Source organism: Theobroma cacao, chromosome 5 (assembly GCF_000208745.1).
Source record: "Theobroma cacao cultivar B97-61/B2 chromosome 5, Criollo_cocoa_genome_V2, whole genome shotgun sequence".
NCBI classification, from domain to species: Eukaryota; Viridiplantae; Streptophyta; class Magnoliopsida; order Malvales; family Malvaceae; genus Theobroma; species Theobroma cacao.
This window is the reverse complement of record NC_030854.1, coordinates 1,525,051-1,540,071: the sequence shown is the minus strand read 5'-3', so window position 1 is coordinate 1,540,071 and position 15,021 is coordinate 1,525,051. Positions and strand designations below refer to the sequence as shown.

General features: G+C 33.8%; 3 protein-coding genes across 3 annotated transcripts in view; all 3 read right to left on the bottom strand.

The window, feature by feature from the left end:
* The window catches only part of LOC18597705, a 2,757-nt gene extending 1,010 nt beyond the window's left edge, over window positions 1-1,747 (bottom strand). The window contains exons 1-2 of the mRNA XM_018120855.1: window positions 674-1,747; window positions 54-599 (exon numbers count right to left, since the gene is read on the bottom strand). Coding sequence (XP_017976344.1) covers window positions 54-599; window positions 674-1,546 — 1,419 coding nt within the window. The 5' untranslated portion in view covers window positions 1,547-1,747. The remainder of the gene's footprint in view (window positions 1-53; window positions 600-673) is intronic.
* LOC18597704 (transcriptional regulator TAC1) lies at window positions 5,931-6,800 on the bottom strand. Its single transcript, XM_007026881.2, has one exon. The coding sequence runs from the start codon at window positions 6,625-6,627 to the stop codon at window positions 6,118-6,120; it is 510 nt and encodes a 169-aa protein (XP_007026943.2). The 5' UTR covers window positions 6,628-6,800; the 3' UTR covers window positions 5,931-6,117.
* On the bottom strand, window positions 13,238-14,610 carry LOC18597703 (transcriptional regulator SUPERMAN). The gene has a single exon (XM_007026880.2). The coding sequence runs from the start codon at window positions 14,442-14,444 to the stop codon at window positions 13,527-13,529; it is 918 nt and encodes a 305-aa protein (XP_007026942.2). The 5' UTR covers window positions 14,445-14,610; the 3' UTR covers window positions 13,238-13,526.

The window sequence follows — 15,021 nt, the reverse complement described above, 5'->3', positions numbered from 1 at the left end:
AGAGAGAGAGAGAGAGAGAGAGAGAGAGAGGGAAAAAGAGGGAGTTCGCTTACCATCCTCCAAATGGTAGGGTTCAGCCTAGCACTTGAGACATGGAGGAATTGCACGGCCAAAGTAGGGGCATAGTCCGGCTTGTCACATTCTGTCTCTGACCCATCAACATATCTTATGTAAGTGGTTAGGGTCCTATCCCCAGTAACCCTCTCGGTACGATCCAAGAAATATATAACGGGTCTCTCACACGGGTCTTGGCCAACGGGTCGGGTGTTGAAAGTGAAGGGCTCGTCGTTCCAACTCCTCCATGATTTAAACGTTAAAAATGCCGTTTCAAGCTTCTTGGCCGTAACTAGAGATGGATACAACTGCACAGTGTAGCCCCAAGACACTGAAACAGACCAATTACGCTTCAAATCATAACAGAAACTATGCTGTAGGGCCCGACTCGGATCCTTTTCATAAGCACTAAGTAGCTTCTTGATTGAATAAATCTGGGTCCTTCCCGGAAAAATGGATTGAATGTAGTCTAGATGGTGAAGTGACACCAATGGGGCCAGAGGATGTGCAGCCAGTAAACCATAAGGGTTCCCTCGAATGTCAACCTGTAATTATAAACAAGTTAATTACTCTGTTACCAATTAATTTCATGACAGAATCAATGGGGATTAACGTTAACCTGATGGAAACCAAGCTCTTTAGTGACAGGAATACCAATCTCGCTCATGCAACCCTGAATTTTTTGATCAGACCCATAGAACGACGCGTATCGATCAATGCAGCCATCTAAAACCTTAACAAGCTCAGCTGCTAAAGGGTAGCTTATTGCAAATCCACCTCCACCGTAGGCCATGGTATAAGAATGTATCACATCTTGCTCAACGCTCTCAGAATTTCCACCAATGTAATACATTTGATTATGATCATATTTGTTTAAAACAGTGACCAAGTTTTCCAGGAAAAATACCGTGTCATCATCTCCCATTACGAACCATCTCACGTTATCCAATCCAAGCTCGAAGCTTTCCTTCACTATACGGGCTATCCGAACAGCTGAGCGTGAGCCGTACCAGCTTGTGTACTTGAACCTGGAAGTGTCCTGGGAGATTTTATACGGAGGGGATGTTGGTGGCAACTTTTCATCATTCGGAGGCTTCTCATCCAGCCAAACAAACCCACGGGTAACGTTAGGTCTCCACCACAGTTCGCAGTAACGGCGACGCTCGTTCCAGGTCTTGGCCGAGCCACCGATGCCAAACTGGATGTGGGATAAATCGGTCCTTTCATAAGCCTGACTGGAAATGTTCTTGGTAGTAAACTTTTGGTGATCGGAAATAATGACAGGGTTATTGCAGTTGGGAGAAGGGAGCCACTGGGGTTGGCTAGAGAAAGCAAAGTACAGAGACAGAGAGATTGAAGCAACTAAGAAACTAGCTAGAATTGTTTTTAATAAGAAAAAGTATGAACCAATGGGTTTGATTGTGATCGTCGGCCAAACAAGGAACTTCCAGGTTTTTAACGGGTCCACCATTGTCTCTCTAGTAGATGACATCCTTTCTTTCCTGCAAAGAACCAAATAAGTAGAGAAGAAAAGGGTCGTGTTTCCGAAACCGAAGAACAAGTTAAGACTTTGCCAAATCCCCTGAAAGTCTCCGATGATTCCTTTCAAATTTGAGTTGGGCGATTTCGTTATCCTTTTAACGTAGCAAGGAAATTGAACTTTAAAGGGCAGCAGAGGGTCTTTTCACTCTCAGCTTCTTATTTGTTCCCTCTTTTTTCTATTTAGGAAGGAATTCAAATCCATTCAATCAATTCAGTATTGCAGAGAGAGTCTCATGCCTTGAGAGCTTTAGCCCAATCGGTTCCCATTTGGATTACGTCTCGTTAACTCTCTTTCACGTGAATTGCAATCAAGATGCCACAACTTTCCTTTTAGGGATAGCATGATTTGAGCTCCGATTCCCCTGTTTTTGAGACAGAACACCAAAGGATGGCTACCACCGAATCCTTGGGCTTGGTGGGAGATGGCACTTGATCTTTCCAAGGTCATTTGTCCTTTATGATGCTCGATATTCGATAGACTTTGGCAATGCATGATACGAAATTAAACAAGTTTAGGTTTCATGTAATTATGTTTCATGTATTAATTATATTGATATTTTAAACACATGACAATTTTTTATCTTAAACATGTCAATCTATTTAGTTATTTGTGTTATCTTGTCAGCTCATATAACTCATTTGCCAATTTAGTTAATCATGTTATCATGTTATCTGTTTATCCATCTTATATAAATAACTTATATAAATTTTATCTAATTTTATTAATATATTATTTTTATTTCATAAATAAATTCTATAACACAAAAATGACATAGGATAATGTCTAGAAAATCTTCAATTTTGATATCTGGTATTTTATTTTGCTGATGGATTATAGATATTATATGGATTCTATTATGATTCTCTTATGTTGATGTTTGATGTTGGATTTTATTAGGCTTATGTTGATATTGATGGATGTTTCACATGCTTGATAGATATTAATTTTCTATTATAATTTTTCTATAATTATTTGTTTTAAATTTCAATGATAGAGTTATATTTTTTTATATGTATGCTAAAAATTAAATTATTAACAAAAAAATTAATTTAATCGTATTAATCGTTTAAACAGGTTATTGATAAGGTAGTATAAAATTTAATCTGATTTGTTTAATAAACATATTTTTGTACATAATTATAAACTTTACACGTTTAATTAATCATATCATATTTGCAATTATCATATAACTTGTTAATACTTTATATTTACACAATAAGATAAAACACACAAACATGAATTGTCCAATCTAATATTCTACTGAATATAGTGAGATCATGTGTACAGCAATAACTATTGTTCTAGTGTCTTAATAAAAAAAACTGCAACTTAATGATATATAAATTTTGTTCTTTCTAGTTGACTTATTGTTCTAGTGTCTTGACCTTTGTTTTTTTAATAATCTTCCTCAACATCTTTGCTTTCCCTAGCTAATGTTTAATTTAGTGGAGGCAATCTTATGCTAACAAAAAGAGTATTTGATGAAAAAATAAAGAAAAAAAAGGGCTTTATGGTGGTCAACTTCAGCTAATTATATTTAATACCATATAATTTAATATATATAGTTCTATGTACTTTAAGTACAAGTTGTTTGAAAATTTTTTGTTATCCTAACTTCCACTGGATAGGAATGTGAGTTAACATACAATGCACCATGTGGTTGTTGATACTAAATTCATTTAACAATTAACATTAATACATTATCATTTTCTTAGTCTAGATCTATTTATAATATTGGCATTCTATTTAGATTATTGCATATATACTAGAGAAGTATTATGAATATTGGAAAATTTTTATTATGTTCATTAAATTATAGCTTAATTTCCATAAACTGTATATGTAAATTAATTTTAATATTAGTAAGAAAAATTACAACATATAGTAACTTTTTTTTTTACTTATCATTAAATCATAATTGATTTTTTCTTAGTGAAATGTTGATTGTTTATCACTATTTTTAATTTATTATTACTTTTTGATTGATTATTTTATAGTATACATATTCGATCAATTATATAAAATCTTTATTCATTAGATGACTTTCTTAATTCTATGATTTCCTTGTTTTGTTAAATTATTTTAATTATGTGCACAAAAGTCAATTTATTGCTCTATTTAAAATTTATTGTTTTTTTTTATTTTATGAGACCTAAAAATGAAGTTAAATTATTATCATAAGAGATAAGATAAATTGTTATCTATATTGTGTTGGGTAATAAATTCAAAAAATGTTTTAAATTATATTTTAGTTGTTTTTATCTTTAATATATGGAAGCTAAATTTATTTAATTATTTAGATTTCATTGCTTGTTTTGAATTTTTTTAATGAAACTTCTACCAAAAACAATTATTTTCCTAAGACATAAAATATTCATTCATAGTTATTAACTAAATATCTTAAGATTGTCATCAACATCAAACTTTTATTTATAGCATATGATATATTAATTTAACCATTCAAAAAATTAGATAATAATGAAAAACTCTTGAAGGATCTTTCAGAAAAATTGATAAAGAGAAAAATAATTATTCAAAGTTAATAGCAAAAGGGTATTAAATGATAAAAAAATTAACATTCACAAAAAGGGGAAAAAAAGGGGGGAAAACAACAATTTTTTTTTTCTAATTCAATTCGAATATATGAAGGTAGCTTTGGATTTAGCTAAATTTAAATTTTATTAAAACAATTTAGTGTAATAAAGAGTTCAAGATTAATAAGAAAATAGATAAATCAGAATTAACCAATGTTTAATTTAACAAGAAAATTTTTAAACCTGGCAATTTTAAATATGACACGTTAACACGATACGGGAAAACATGAGGTTAAACAATTTGAGTTTAACTTTAACGTGTTTCGTGTCTAATCGTATTTAACACATTTAAGACATGAAAATTTTCGTATTTTAACGTGTCAGACACGAGTAACATGTTTATACACGTTTAATTAATCGTGTTAATCGTATTATCGTGTTTAAACGTATAAACGTATTTAATCATATTTAAACGTGTATGCTTGACACGTTTATAAACTTGTTAAAAATGAATAGTCAAAGACTATTTTAGCCTTATTTAAATAATTTTAAACAATTATTTTAATAAAATTTTTAAATTTTATAAAGATAATAATGTAATTATGCCATGCCCAAATCTTAATTTTAAATTTTGTTTTGTTATATTTGATGTTATTGTTATTTTTTTTATTATAATTGTTTTTATAATTATTTATTTTAAATTTAAATAATAAAATTATATTTAATTGTAAATATTTTTATTTAATCGTGTTAAACGTACTAAATGTGTTAATCTTGTTATTAATCGTGTTTTGTCATATAGACACGTTATTAATCATGTCGTGTCGTGTTACACAGTTATTAAACGTATATATGTACGTGTTTCAGATTTAAAATATAAATAGTATTTGTGTCGTGTTCGTTTTTAATCTTAACGTGTTTCATGTATAATAGTGTCTGACACGTTTAGGATACGAAAACACGAATTTTCAAGTCTAAAAATTTTACTTTAATACAAGGACTTAAATGTTAGGAAAAAAATATAAAATTTAATGAATATCCTTATATTTTATAATTAATTTTATAAATTTTCAAACAAATATACTTAGTTAGCTACTTGTACTTTTAGAGTTGGTACTTTTATATAATAATAATAATAATAATTGATCAACGTACATGCATTATGAAATTATAAAACTCTTTGCCATTGATAAAAGAATGACATTGCTTAGTGACATGGATTTGCCATTGATAGGAGCATAAGGTAATTAATTCCCAAACTATAAAAGAAAATGAGGAAAAAAAAAAAGAAGCATGCTGCTATATATTTCCATTATAATCAAGAAAAATCTTAGTCTTTTTTTCTTGGGAAAGCTAGCCTTTGATACAAACTGATTAATTTTAGAATAGAGGATGAGAATGTTGATGGAAGGAATACCATTATGAGCCTTCATTAATTTGCTTCAAGGGAAAAAATTGCCAATTTCTCAATTTCTTTTTTAAGGTTTTGCCTATAATATTGATGATTCAATTCAACAAACATTTAATTTGGGTGTTGAAAAGCTTTAAATTGCAACTAAATCATGTTCAATATAAGGCAAATCTATGAATAAGGAGCTTGTAGAATTGATGTATCATATGATCAGCTTCCTAGAAGCAATGAATCTCATATCTTCAAATTCTTGTATCTTGTCAGAAGAGTTTTCCAAGTTTAGCTTAACTTTTTACTCATATATCCCAGTATGGTGATCAACAAGTACAAGGATCAGATCATGAAATCCGCCAGTCCCCAGGATAGGATTATGATTAACTTGTTGAAAGAAATCAAAATTTAATCTTCTTTTATACAAGAGATAAACAGTGGAAAATATTGAAAGCAGCATACATACACTTCTTTGGGAGTTGGTACTAATGGAAGAAATTCGTTATAGAGAGAGAGAGGGAGAGCAGAGAAAGCAAAAACCTTTTTATTTGGATGTCGAGCATCATCTTCACTATAAATAAATTTCAAAAGCACTCTCTGGTACTCTTTGTCGTCTGATCCTGATGAGGGTCGGGCCCTAACCGTAGCTCGAGATCCAATTCTATCTGAGATGTCCAACCATGAATCAGCCGCAAACTCTCCTTTTCACTCTCGCCGCTGGTCTTGATAGCAACTTTGCCTCCAGGACTGACACTGGCACTGCCACCATCATCTTCCCTGGAAAGTTTGCTTGGTCTTCTAGGACTCGAACTTTTCTCTTCACTGGATTCTAGTATAATTTCAGAAACCTGGGAATGATCGTCAGGTGGATTTATCGTCTTTAACATGTCCAAAGAAAGTATGTTTTCCTCGGAGGATTCTCTAAGCTTGGCCCTGTCTTTTCTGTGGATGTTCATGTGACCTCCCAGCGCCTGCGCGTTTGAGAAGCCCTTCTTGCAAAAGGAACATGTATAAGACTTGGCTTGGCCTGGAAGGTCCTCCAAGCTCCAAACTATGTGGTCAGACTTTTCTACTTTTGGGTGTTTTGTCTCCATTTCCAAGCGTGAGAGAGCGAGAGAGAGAGAGAGAGAGAGAATAGAGATGAAAGAAAGGGTGGAGCTATCTAGGTGGCTCAAACAGAGTCAACTAGACGGGTTATGAGTGGTGTTTTTATTTAGGGACTTAAGCTCCTGGCAGGCCTGATGATTACTTTCATGCATGAACATCAAATTTTTATATGGAAGACCGAATGAAACAGACCAAATTATCCTTTATAAATGGTCAGAGAAGGAGTAGAATGAGATTAGAAATTGGTTAATAATTCCAGCACGTTTTTGAATTTTGATTGCCAAAATATACGACTCTGTCAGATAATTTTTATATGTTTGATGACAAGAGAATCAGTAACTTAAAATAGAAGTTACTTAAAGTGTGATCTTAGGGTGCAAACTCTAATTACGTAGCTTGAACATAAACTTGGAACAAATCAGACTCAAAAACCAATTCTGATTGAGTCAAGATAAACTCATCTGTAATTGATTAAGGTAAATTTTTTCCATTCAAAGCAGAAGTTTTTGGAAGAACGCAAACATCAAATTCCCACTCCTGTCACAGCTTTCAGATATGCCCTGTGGAATTTTCACTCCTCTTAATTAATTAATTCATTTCTTTCCCTTATTTCTTGTTTATCTTATTCAAATTGACCTTACTATTCTATACATGATCAGGCAGCACTGATGACAAGTGCTGCAGACCCCTCAATGGGCAATACCTACCCTAGGCTTTGGCCTCATCCTAGTGTTCGGATTCAAAACAAACAATAAAATCCCTTAAACGCTAATTATTTTATCTTTGGGGTAAGTACGTGATTCAACAGAACGCTATCAGAAAACTGAACCCTTAGGTAATTCTTTTGGCCGCCTCTGAAGATAGGTCTGCATCGCTGTCTCTTTGTTAGTTCTTTGTAGCAGATGTTTGTTTATCTGAAGAGTTAATTTGCATCATCACGTTCCCGCCTGGCACAGCCGATCGAAATGCTATATATCTATACTTGTCTTTAACTCATCAGTTCCTTTTCACCTTAACTAGTTTTTTTTTGCCTGACCAAGATTCACAAACGTTGACTTTTGATGATTTTTATATTAATTTTGTTTCAATCCTAACTAAACTGGTCTCTTTCCATGAAGGGTAGAGATTCCCTCTCTGTCTCTCTTCTTCCACTAAGATCATAATCAAAGGGTTACCGAGTTCACACTAACCACACAATTAGCAGAACGTATTCGATAATGAATACATCAAACACTACCTTAATTAATGTACCAATTAATTTTTTTGCTTTGATTTTTTAGATGGTTTACGTAATAAGAAACCAGTTAAAGTATTTGGCAGTTGCAGTTGGTATGCCATCTTAATTTTCTTTCTTGGAACAGAAGAGAGAGCATATATTAGGATTTGAGTTTGAGATTTAATTATGGTACATGAAAATAGCAGTACGCCATACCTTACTTCCTGATCAAATTAAACCCAAGGTGGCACTAGTGGACATCATTAATCAATTTACATTAAATCTCCAAAATGTGCTAATTATATCTAATTACCTTGTCTAACTTTGTATATTTAATCCTACCTATTTTGTACATCAAGTCATACATTAACTAGATTAGGTAATTTGGGTGGATATGGGTTTCGAATCCTCATACTATTTCATAAAAGTCAAAGAAATTCATTTTACATATCGAACCTTTAAAGATTATTTCAGTGAGTAGATAGCAAATTCATTACGTTTCTCGGACGGTTCATGAATGAATTGAGAGATAGTTTTATTAAATCTTAAAGTACTAAATACTTGACAAGAATTGAAACGTGGAGGTAGAGCCAAAGGTTATAATTATTATTATTAAGATTGAATTGGGTGGTACGGTAGGACACTTAATTTGGATCACAAATAAAAATTACTATTAAACAATAATTAGGCATGAGATTAGAGCCATGAATGATTTTGACATTTGGATGGGTTTTAGCTTTCGATGGTTTTAATATTTATAGGTCCGACTCCACCGTCTATTAACAGCTCCATGATGTGGCAGGTTTTGAATCAAAAGGGCTAAGCATTTCGCATGGTGCCATGACGCAGCAGCACTTTGATAAAGACACTTTGCTTAAATTTACATTTGGAATGCTTCTTTTAATTACTATTAAATGAACTTCTAATTTTTTTGTATATCTTTTGGAGAGTGACGGATTTTTTATTTGAAATATCAGTGTTGTGCTAGTTTATGATATTAATAAAATTTTTTTGATATAATATTTAAAAAAGTCTTGAATTATTTAAAAAAATTCAACTAAATATTTATTTTTCTATTGCTTTTAATCAAGTTTTTATATTTTTATTTTAAATTAAATAAATTTTTACAATTAATGATTGCTTAATTGACATGAGTTAAAATATCACTTATCATTTTATATTTACACGGCACTAACGTGAAGTTGACGTGAAAAATGAAAACATGTCATTATGCTACATCAGAATGTCAGATCATCAATCATTATGATATGTTAAGTCAAAATCACATGGTATAAAATAACGAGTGATATAAAAATATAGAGATTTAATTGAAAATAATAAAAGAACAAGAACTTATTTAAATTTTTTTGAATAGTTTAGAAATATTTTTAAATGTTATTATTTTATTCAAAAAAATTAAAAAAAATCTTAGTAAATATCGATAATTATTAAGTGTCTGTTGCTAATGCAATGCATCTGAATATACATCATGCACCCACCATCTAATTAAAAACATTGATTCCATAAAAAATAGTGGCTATGGCTGAGTGTTGGGCTTTGAGAGCAGGGCCGAATACATGCAGCAACCTACTATTTCATCATCAAGTAAATAATTTAGTCTGAATTCGGTCTGGTGGTAGTTTTTCAACCTGACCAACCACACCCAACTAGCCTCTCTCATATGTTGATCAACCGATCGACCTCGCTATACTCTCCTATCCGATCAGTGCTTGGTTCCAGATTTGAACATGTCTGAATCCTACTTGTAACCTGAAAGAAAAATAAGTACAAGTTTTTATTTATGATCATTTCGGACACATGCTTTCCTTCTTTTCAATCCAAGCAGTGTACCTCAATTTCTTCTCTTAGCTTAGTTGCTCGACCAACTTAACAATGGGAGACATTTGGTCGAAAACATCTCTGGCCTCCTTACCTACAAATTACTACCTAATCCTCTCCATTGATGTATGGTCAGGACTGTGAGAATAAGTATAAAAATCAATGTCCTAGTTCAGTTATTCAAGTCTTCGAGTAATTTTATCTTTTTAGCTTAGGACTTTCTACCAGAAGCCAATTTCTTTTTGCATAGTCAAAGTGCAATTTTCCAGTTTGATTCTTTTTCAGTTGAGATTCCTTAACAAAATGCCTTGTTTTGGTGAATAAGTAATACTATAATACGTTTTCTCATACCTTGGAATATGGGTTCGAAGGTGAATGCTGGGGTGTGCAACCTGCAGGCTTATTATTGTAATGGGTTGACTATAGTTTATTGGACAATTAAATTTACTATTAAGTGTTATGTTGGTTAATTCTACAGATTAGCTAATGATCGGACATGAAAAGAATTAACAAATCAAAGTCGGTCAATCCCAATAGTAATTGCATTTCAGATGCCAGGCTCTGTTTCATCACAAAGCAAGCCCAACAAGATATTTTCAAGACCAAATGGAATAAGGAGAAGGGGACAATGGTTTTGATAGGAGGGCAACATGGAGTCCAGTAAGTTTGGTCTATAACTGGATGCATAATTTGTTCTTTAAACTTGGATAGTGTTTCATTGTTGGATCTTAAGCATGGGACCAAACGTTGAGGTGCATGGCTTGTTTATGACAGATAAAAATGTGATCCAGAGGAATGAGTTGTACAGGTTTAGATGGGAGGGACAGTTTCATTGTGTTCTTGTAAAGAGGGTTCACTTCTTGCATTGTGTTTGTGGGAGCATAGCCAGGGTAAAGTTATAATGTTGTATCGAATATGTCGTTGCATCGTTCATGATAATAAATTTGAGACGTAATTTGTATAAATTTTTTTATTTTTATATATGAATTATGTTTTTTTTTTTTTAAAAAAAAAGTAAGTGCGGTAAATATAAATTCATTAATTTTGTTAAAAGGTTTACTTACGGATGTAAATATTCAAATTCCTCCAATAGTTAGATAATACTAATTTACACCATTAATCCCTTATCCATCATGCAAAATCAAAACTTGTTTTGTTACAAACGTCGTGGGAGGCGATTAACATCTTCTCTCCCAAAAGCCTTTAACTATTTTTTAGTGACGAAAGAGACATTCAAATCTTACTCTTTTAACAAAAAATCTTATACTGAACCAAATGCTCAGACATAAAAGATTGATCGGAAATTAAAACCTTGTATGATTTCTGAGATTGATGTCAAGTTAAAAAAATTTATAGTTTTGAAAATGGGATTCAGTTTTGAACATGCAAATTAATTAATTTGAATATTACTAGTTGAACAGAGATGAGAAGGCAACGGATGTGAAGCCTAGCTTTAAATCTTCAGAGAGAAAAAAAATGGCTTGTGAAGAAAGGAACTCCTTCCCATGCAAATATACCCTTAGTTGTCAAAACAATAATAAACAACTACTACTTCCAAACAACCAACCCAATTACTCTGGATTTTATTCTTCAAAATTCTCATTCTTTAAACAATAATTTGGTATTACAAAAATGCTCTAAACAGAGAGGAAAACCCCAGGGCAGGTGCATACTGAGAACAACTTCCAATTCCCCATTCCCTCCTCATCTCTGATCAATTCTATATTAACAAACTCCTTTAAAAAGGAACTGAGAAACGACATTTCAAGCCCATGTGCACTTCTCTGCCCACTGCCCCCTTCCAAAAATATAAAAATTAAGTAACTTTCAGTACTGAAACCCTCTCTGTACTTATCAGACCCTCGACCCTTGTTGTTATTAAGCCAAGGCCAAGCCTATCCAACTCATGACCATAATGAAGACAAAGCCCAACCAATCACCTTAAAACCCTCTTACACAGATGTAGAACTTCGTAGAAGCCAAAGCAAGCAATCTCACTTTCCTCTATTGTATTCTTTTTTTGAAACACAAACAACTCCCTCTCTCTTTCACTATCACATGCATCGTGGAAAACAAAGACCCATCACATGGAAAAGCCCCTCGAATCATTAAAAACAATCTTCAATATCCTTTAGCCCTTTGTGGAAAATAGTTTGTTTGGTATCCCTTAAATTCCTTTGGTATACGAACTAGCTTAGCCCCCTGCCCCTGCAAAGCGATCAAAGTCAAGCTGATGTTGTTCCCATCAAACTTCAGTTTAAAGAAAGAAAGAGAAGCAATAGCCTCGTGTTTTCTAGGATTTTAAGTACATACCTAGGGTTAGGAATTATACCCGGATTCAGACACTCTTTCTTTTTTGGTGAAATTTATGCTAAAATTGAACACATAGAACTTACGCGTATACAATTACTAACATTTATACTTTATTATTTGCTCACTGGGGATATTGTTTTTGTTATTGAAAAAGGGTATATATATAGATTAGACAATAGAAGAAGGAACAAAAGTTGCGTAGATAGCGGCTATAAGTCATGATGGCATAATATTCTCTTCAACATTAAAAAACAGCACATTGTAATATCATTTGCAATACTTAAATGTATTGATTCCCGGAGTTGGTGGCAAATTTGGAAGGATTATAAAGAGGAGAGAGAAAGAGAATAAGAAAAAGAAAGGGAAAAAAGTGGGAGAAGAGAACACAAGTAGATGGAGTTATGTGGAGCGGAGAGAGGATACTGTAAACAGTATAGCAGATCTGATGATGATGTAGGCATTGGTAATAATACAAGAGAAAAGGGAATCCATGTTGCCATGTATCTGACTTTATATTTGCCTTTGTTTGAATATCCATGAATCTGATCTCTACTCAGAGTGTTTTGTGGGTTAGTTTAGTTTAGTTTTGTATATCTCTGATGGAATGTCAGTGAGGTACTGAATGGGAAACAGAGCTCACGATATTCCATGCAGTTTTAGTCAGTTTCTTTCAAGCACCCTTCTCGCTCCACGCATAGTCGCATACAGCTCCAAGCTTATACCAGCGATCTAAGATTTCTTTCTTTAACGAATTCCCATTTATCTCTCTCAGAACCCAGACAATTACATCAAAAGCATTCCATCTAGGATTGAATTCTCAACATGAATGAGCTTGGATCCTTTACAATCTCTCCAGACATGCAGCAGATTAGAGTTGGAAAACATATGCATCGATGGATATCAGGCCTACGTGAAATCTTAATCCAAATTAGAACATAGATGATTGAAGCTAGTAAGATGAGGATGGAATCATTCAACATAGATATATTTGACCTGTGAAACCCTAAACCATAGTTAGCAGTAGTTATATAGATTGGTTGATAATGTAAGAAGGTTTAAGCTTCTTTGTACAACTGAAAATAATTCAATAAGTCATAACATTACTACGGTGGAGAGAGGCATGGATGTTATCGACCTTGGTTTCCTTATCAAACATAATACAAATATCATAGCAATAATCTATTGAACCAACAATATTGTCCATGCAGTATATTAACAATACCGTCAAGAGCAAGAGGAGATCATATATGCGTGGTGGTGGTAGTCTCTCTATCAGGAAATGAGTATTTTTTTTTCAATTTTCATCTTCGTCTAGGATATTCATATATGTAATTTTTGTTACACCCTTTGAGGTCATAAAGATTCAGAAAGAGGATAATTCATCTAACTCAAAGCAAAGAGGCCTTGACATCCGGATGAAAAGGAAGAATTCAAATGGAAATGATGAGGTTACAGAGACAACTTATGACTGAAGAAAGGCCACTTATATGTCCATTTAAGTATGGCCTTCCGGACAAACTACTTTACCTTGGGGCGGTCACCAAGTCTTAGCTCAAGATCTATGTCATCGACTGAGCTAGGGCGAAGCTCAGGTAGGTCAGCTGGTTGGAGATGATGTCTTTCAATCGAAATCGGCTTCAGGAAGAATGGTAATGTTGGTGTGTCAGTTCTCTTTCTCTTGAAACCAACAGTCTCTTCTCTACTACCAGATGTAGTAGGCCGTGCTCGTCGAACAACTAAATTCAAGCTTACAGACATATCAGTTTGGACATAATCAGCTTTAACCTTACATCCGGATTCTAGGATTCTTGGACTCTTCTCTCCTTCAGTACTTAGATCAGAGAAATGGTAATATCTGTCTGCAACCAAGTTTGACCATGATTTGGGGGATGAGTCAGGGGACTTCGTCTTAGGGCGTTCTTGGACAATTGGTGAAGAGAAAGTCGGAATTAAGATTTTTCCAGGACAGTTCTCTTTAGTAGGTGGAGGTGAGACTCTAGAAGAGGTGGAAGGTGATGTAAGAGTACCATGATCAGAATTAGGGTTAGGGTTATAAACAAAGTTACAAACCTCATCAGGTTGGTATTGAAAACCCATAGGTAAAAAGGGATTTTGAATGTGACTCTGACTATTTTGATGATCATGATGATGAATAGTTTCACCATGGGGAGTTGGAGATTGCTTTAGCCTAGCTCTATCCCTCCTGTGGACATTCATATGACCTCCTAGAGCTTGAGCTGATCTAAATTCTCTGCCACAAAAGCTGCAAGAATAAGACCTCGGAGGCCATATACACCCTCCAAGGGACCCAGCAGCATCTTCTGCAAAAGCCTGCTCTTCCCACGAGTCATCATATGCAGCGTATGTTGATGCTTGAAGATGAGAACTCAAACCATGTCTCCTCTTTGTCCACATCCAGTACCGTGCTTGCTCCATGTTGCACTCTTAGTTGTGAGGCTGAAATCAGCTTCCAGGCTGCAAGGGAGAGATAAAAAGCCTGGAGGAAACCTTTGACGAAGGGGAGGAGAGGATGATTGGACTCGGAGACAGAATGAAAGAAAGTCAATATCAAAAGTTAGAGACCTAAAAACTACATCTTGGAATCTAGCTATATTGCTTGGAGAGTTGTTTGGAAGATGAATGAATTGATGGCTACTCTACCTTTTGGTGTCTAAGTGTGTGTAGCTACTCTTCTTTGTTTCTTTAAGAGGAAAAATGGCTTACGAAATTACAAAGGTGGGTCCTGAATGGAGTGGAGGTACTTCTGCGATGTAGCTGCTTACAGACAAACTGTGATCGTCTGACAGAAATCCTAGAGAAACATAGCAAAAGAGATGGCACAATTGTTTGAATATGCGACATTTAGTGCTTAGATGTCATCTTTGGACTCAATATCATCATTTTCCTATTAGTTTTATTCCCTTCCCTTCTTATATAAAAGATCAATCCTATTTCCACTTGCCTTTTACATTGGTTCAAAGATTATTGTGGCAAGAATGACCCTACAGCTATA

Bases quoted from the DNA above. Each gene is read 5' to 3' on its own strand.
- LOC18597704 (XM_007026881.2), bottom strand. From the start codon at position 6,627: ATGGAGACAAAACACCCAAAAGTAGAAAAGTCTGACCACATAGTTTGG.
- LOC18597703 (XM_007026880.2), bottom strand. From the start codon at position 14,444: ATGGAGCAAGCACGGTACTGGATGTGGACAAAGAGGAGACATGGTTTG.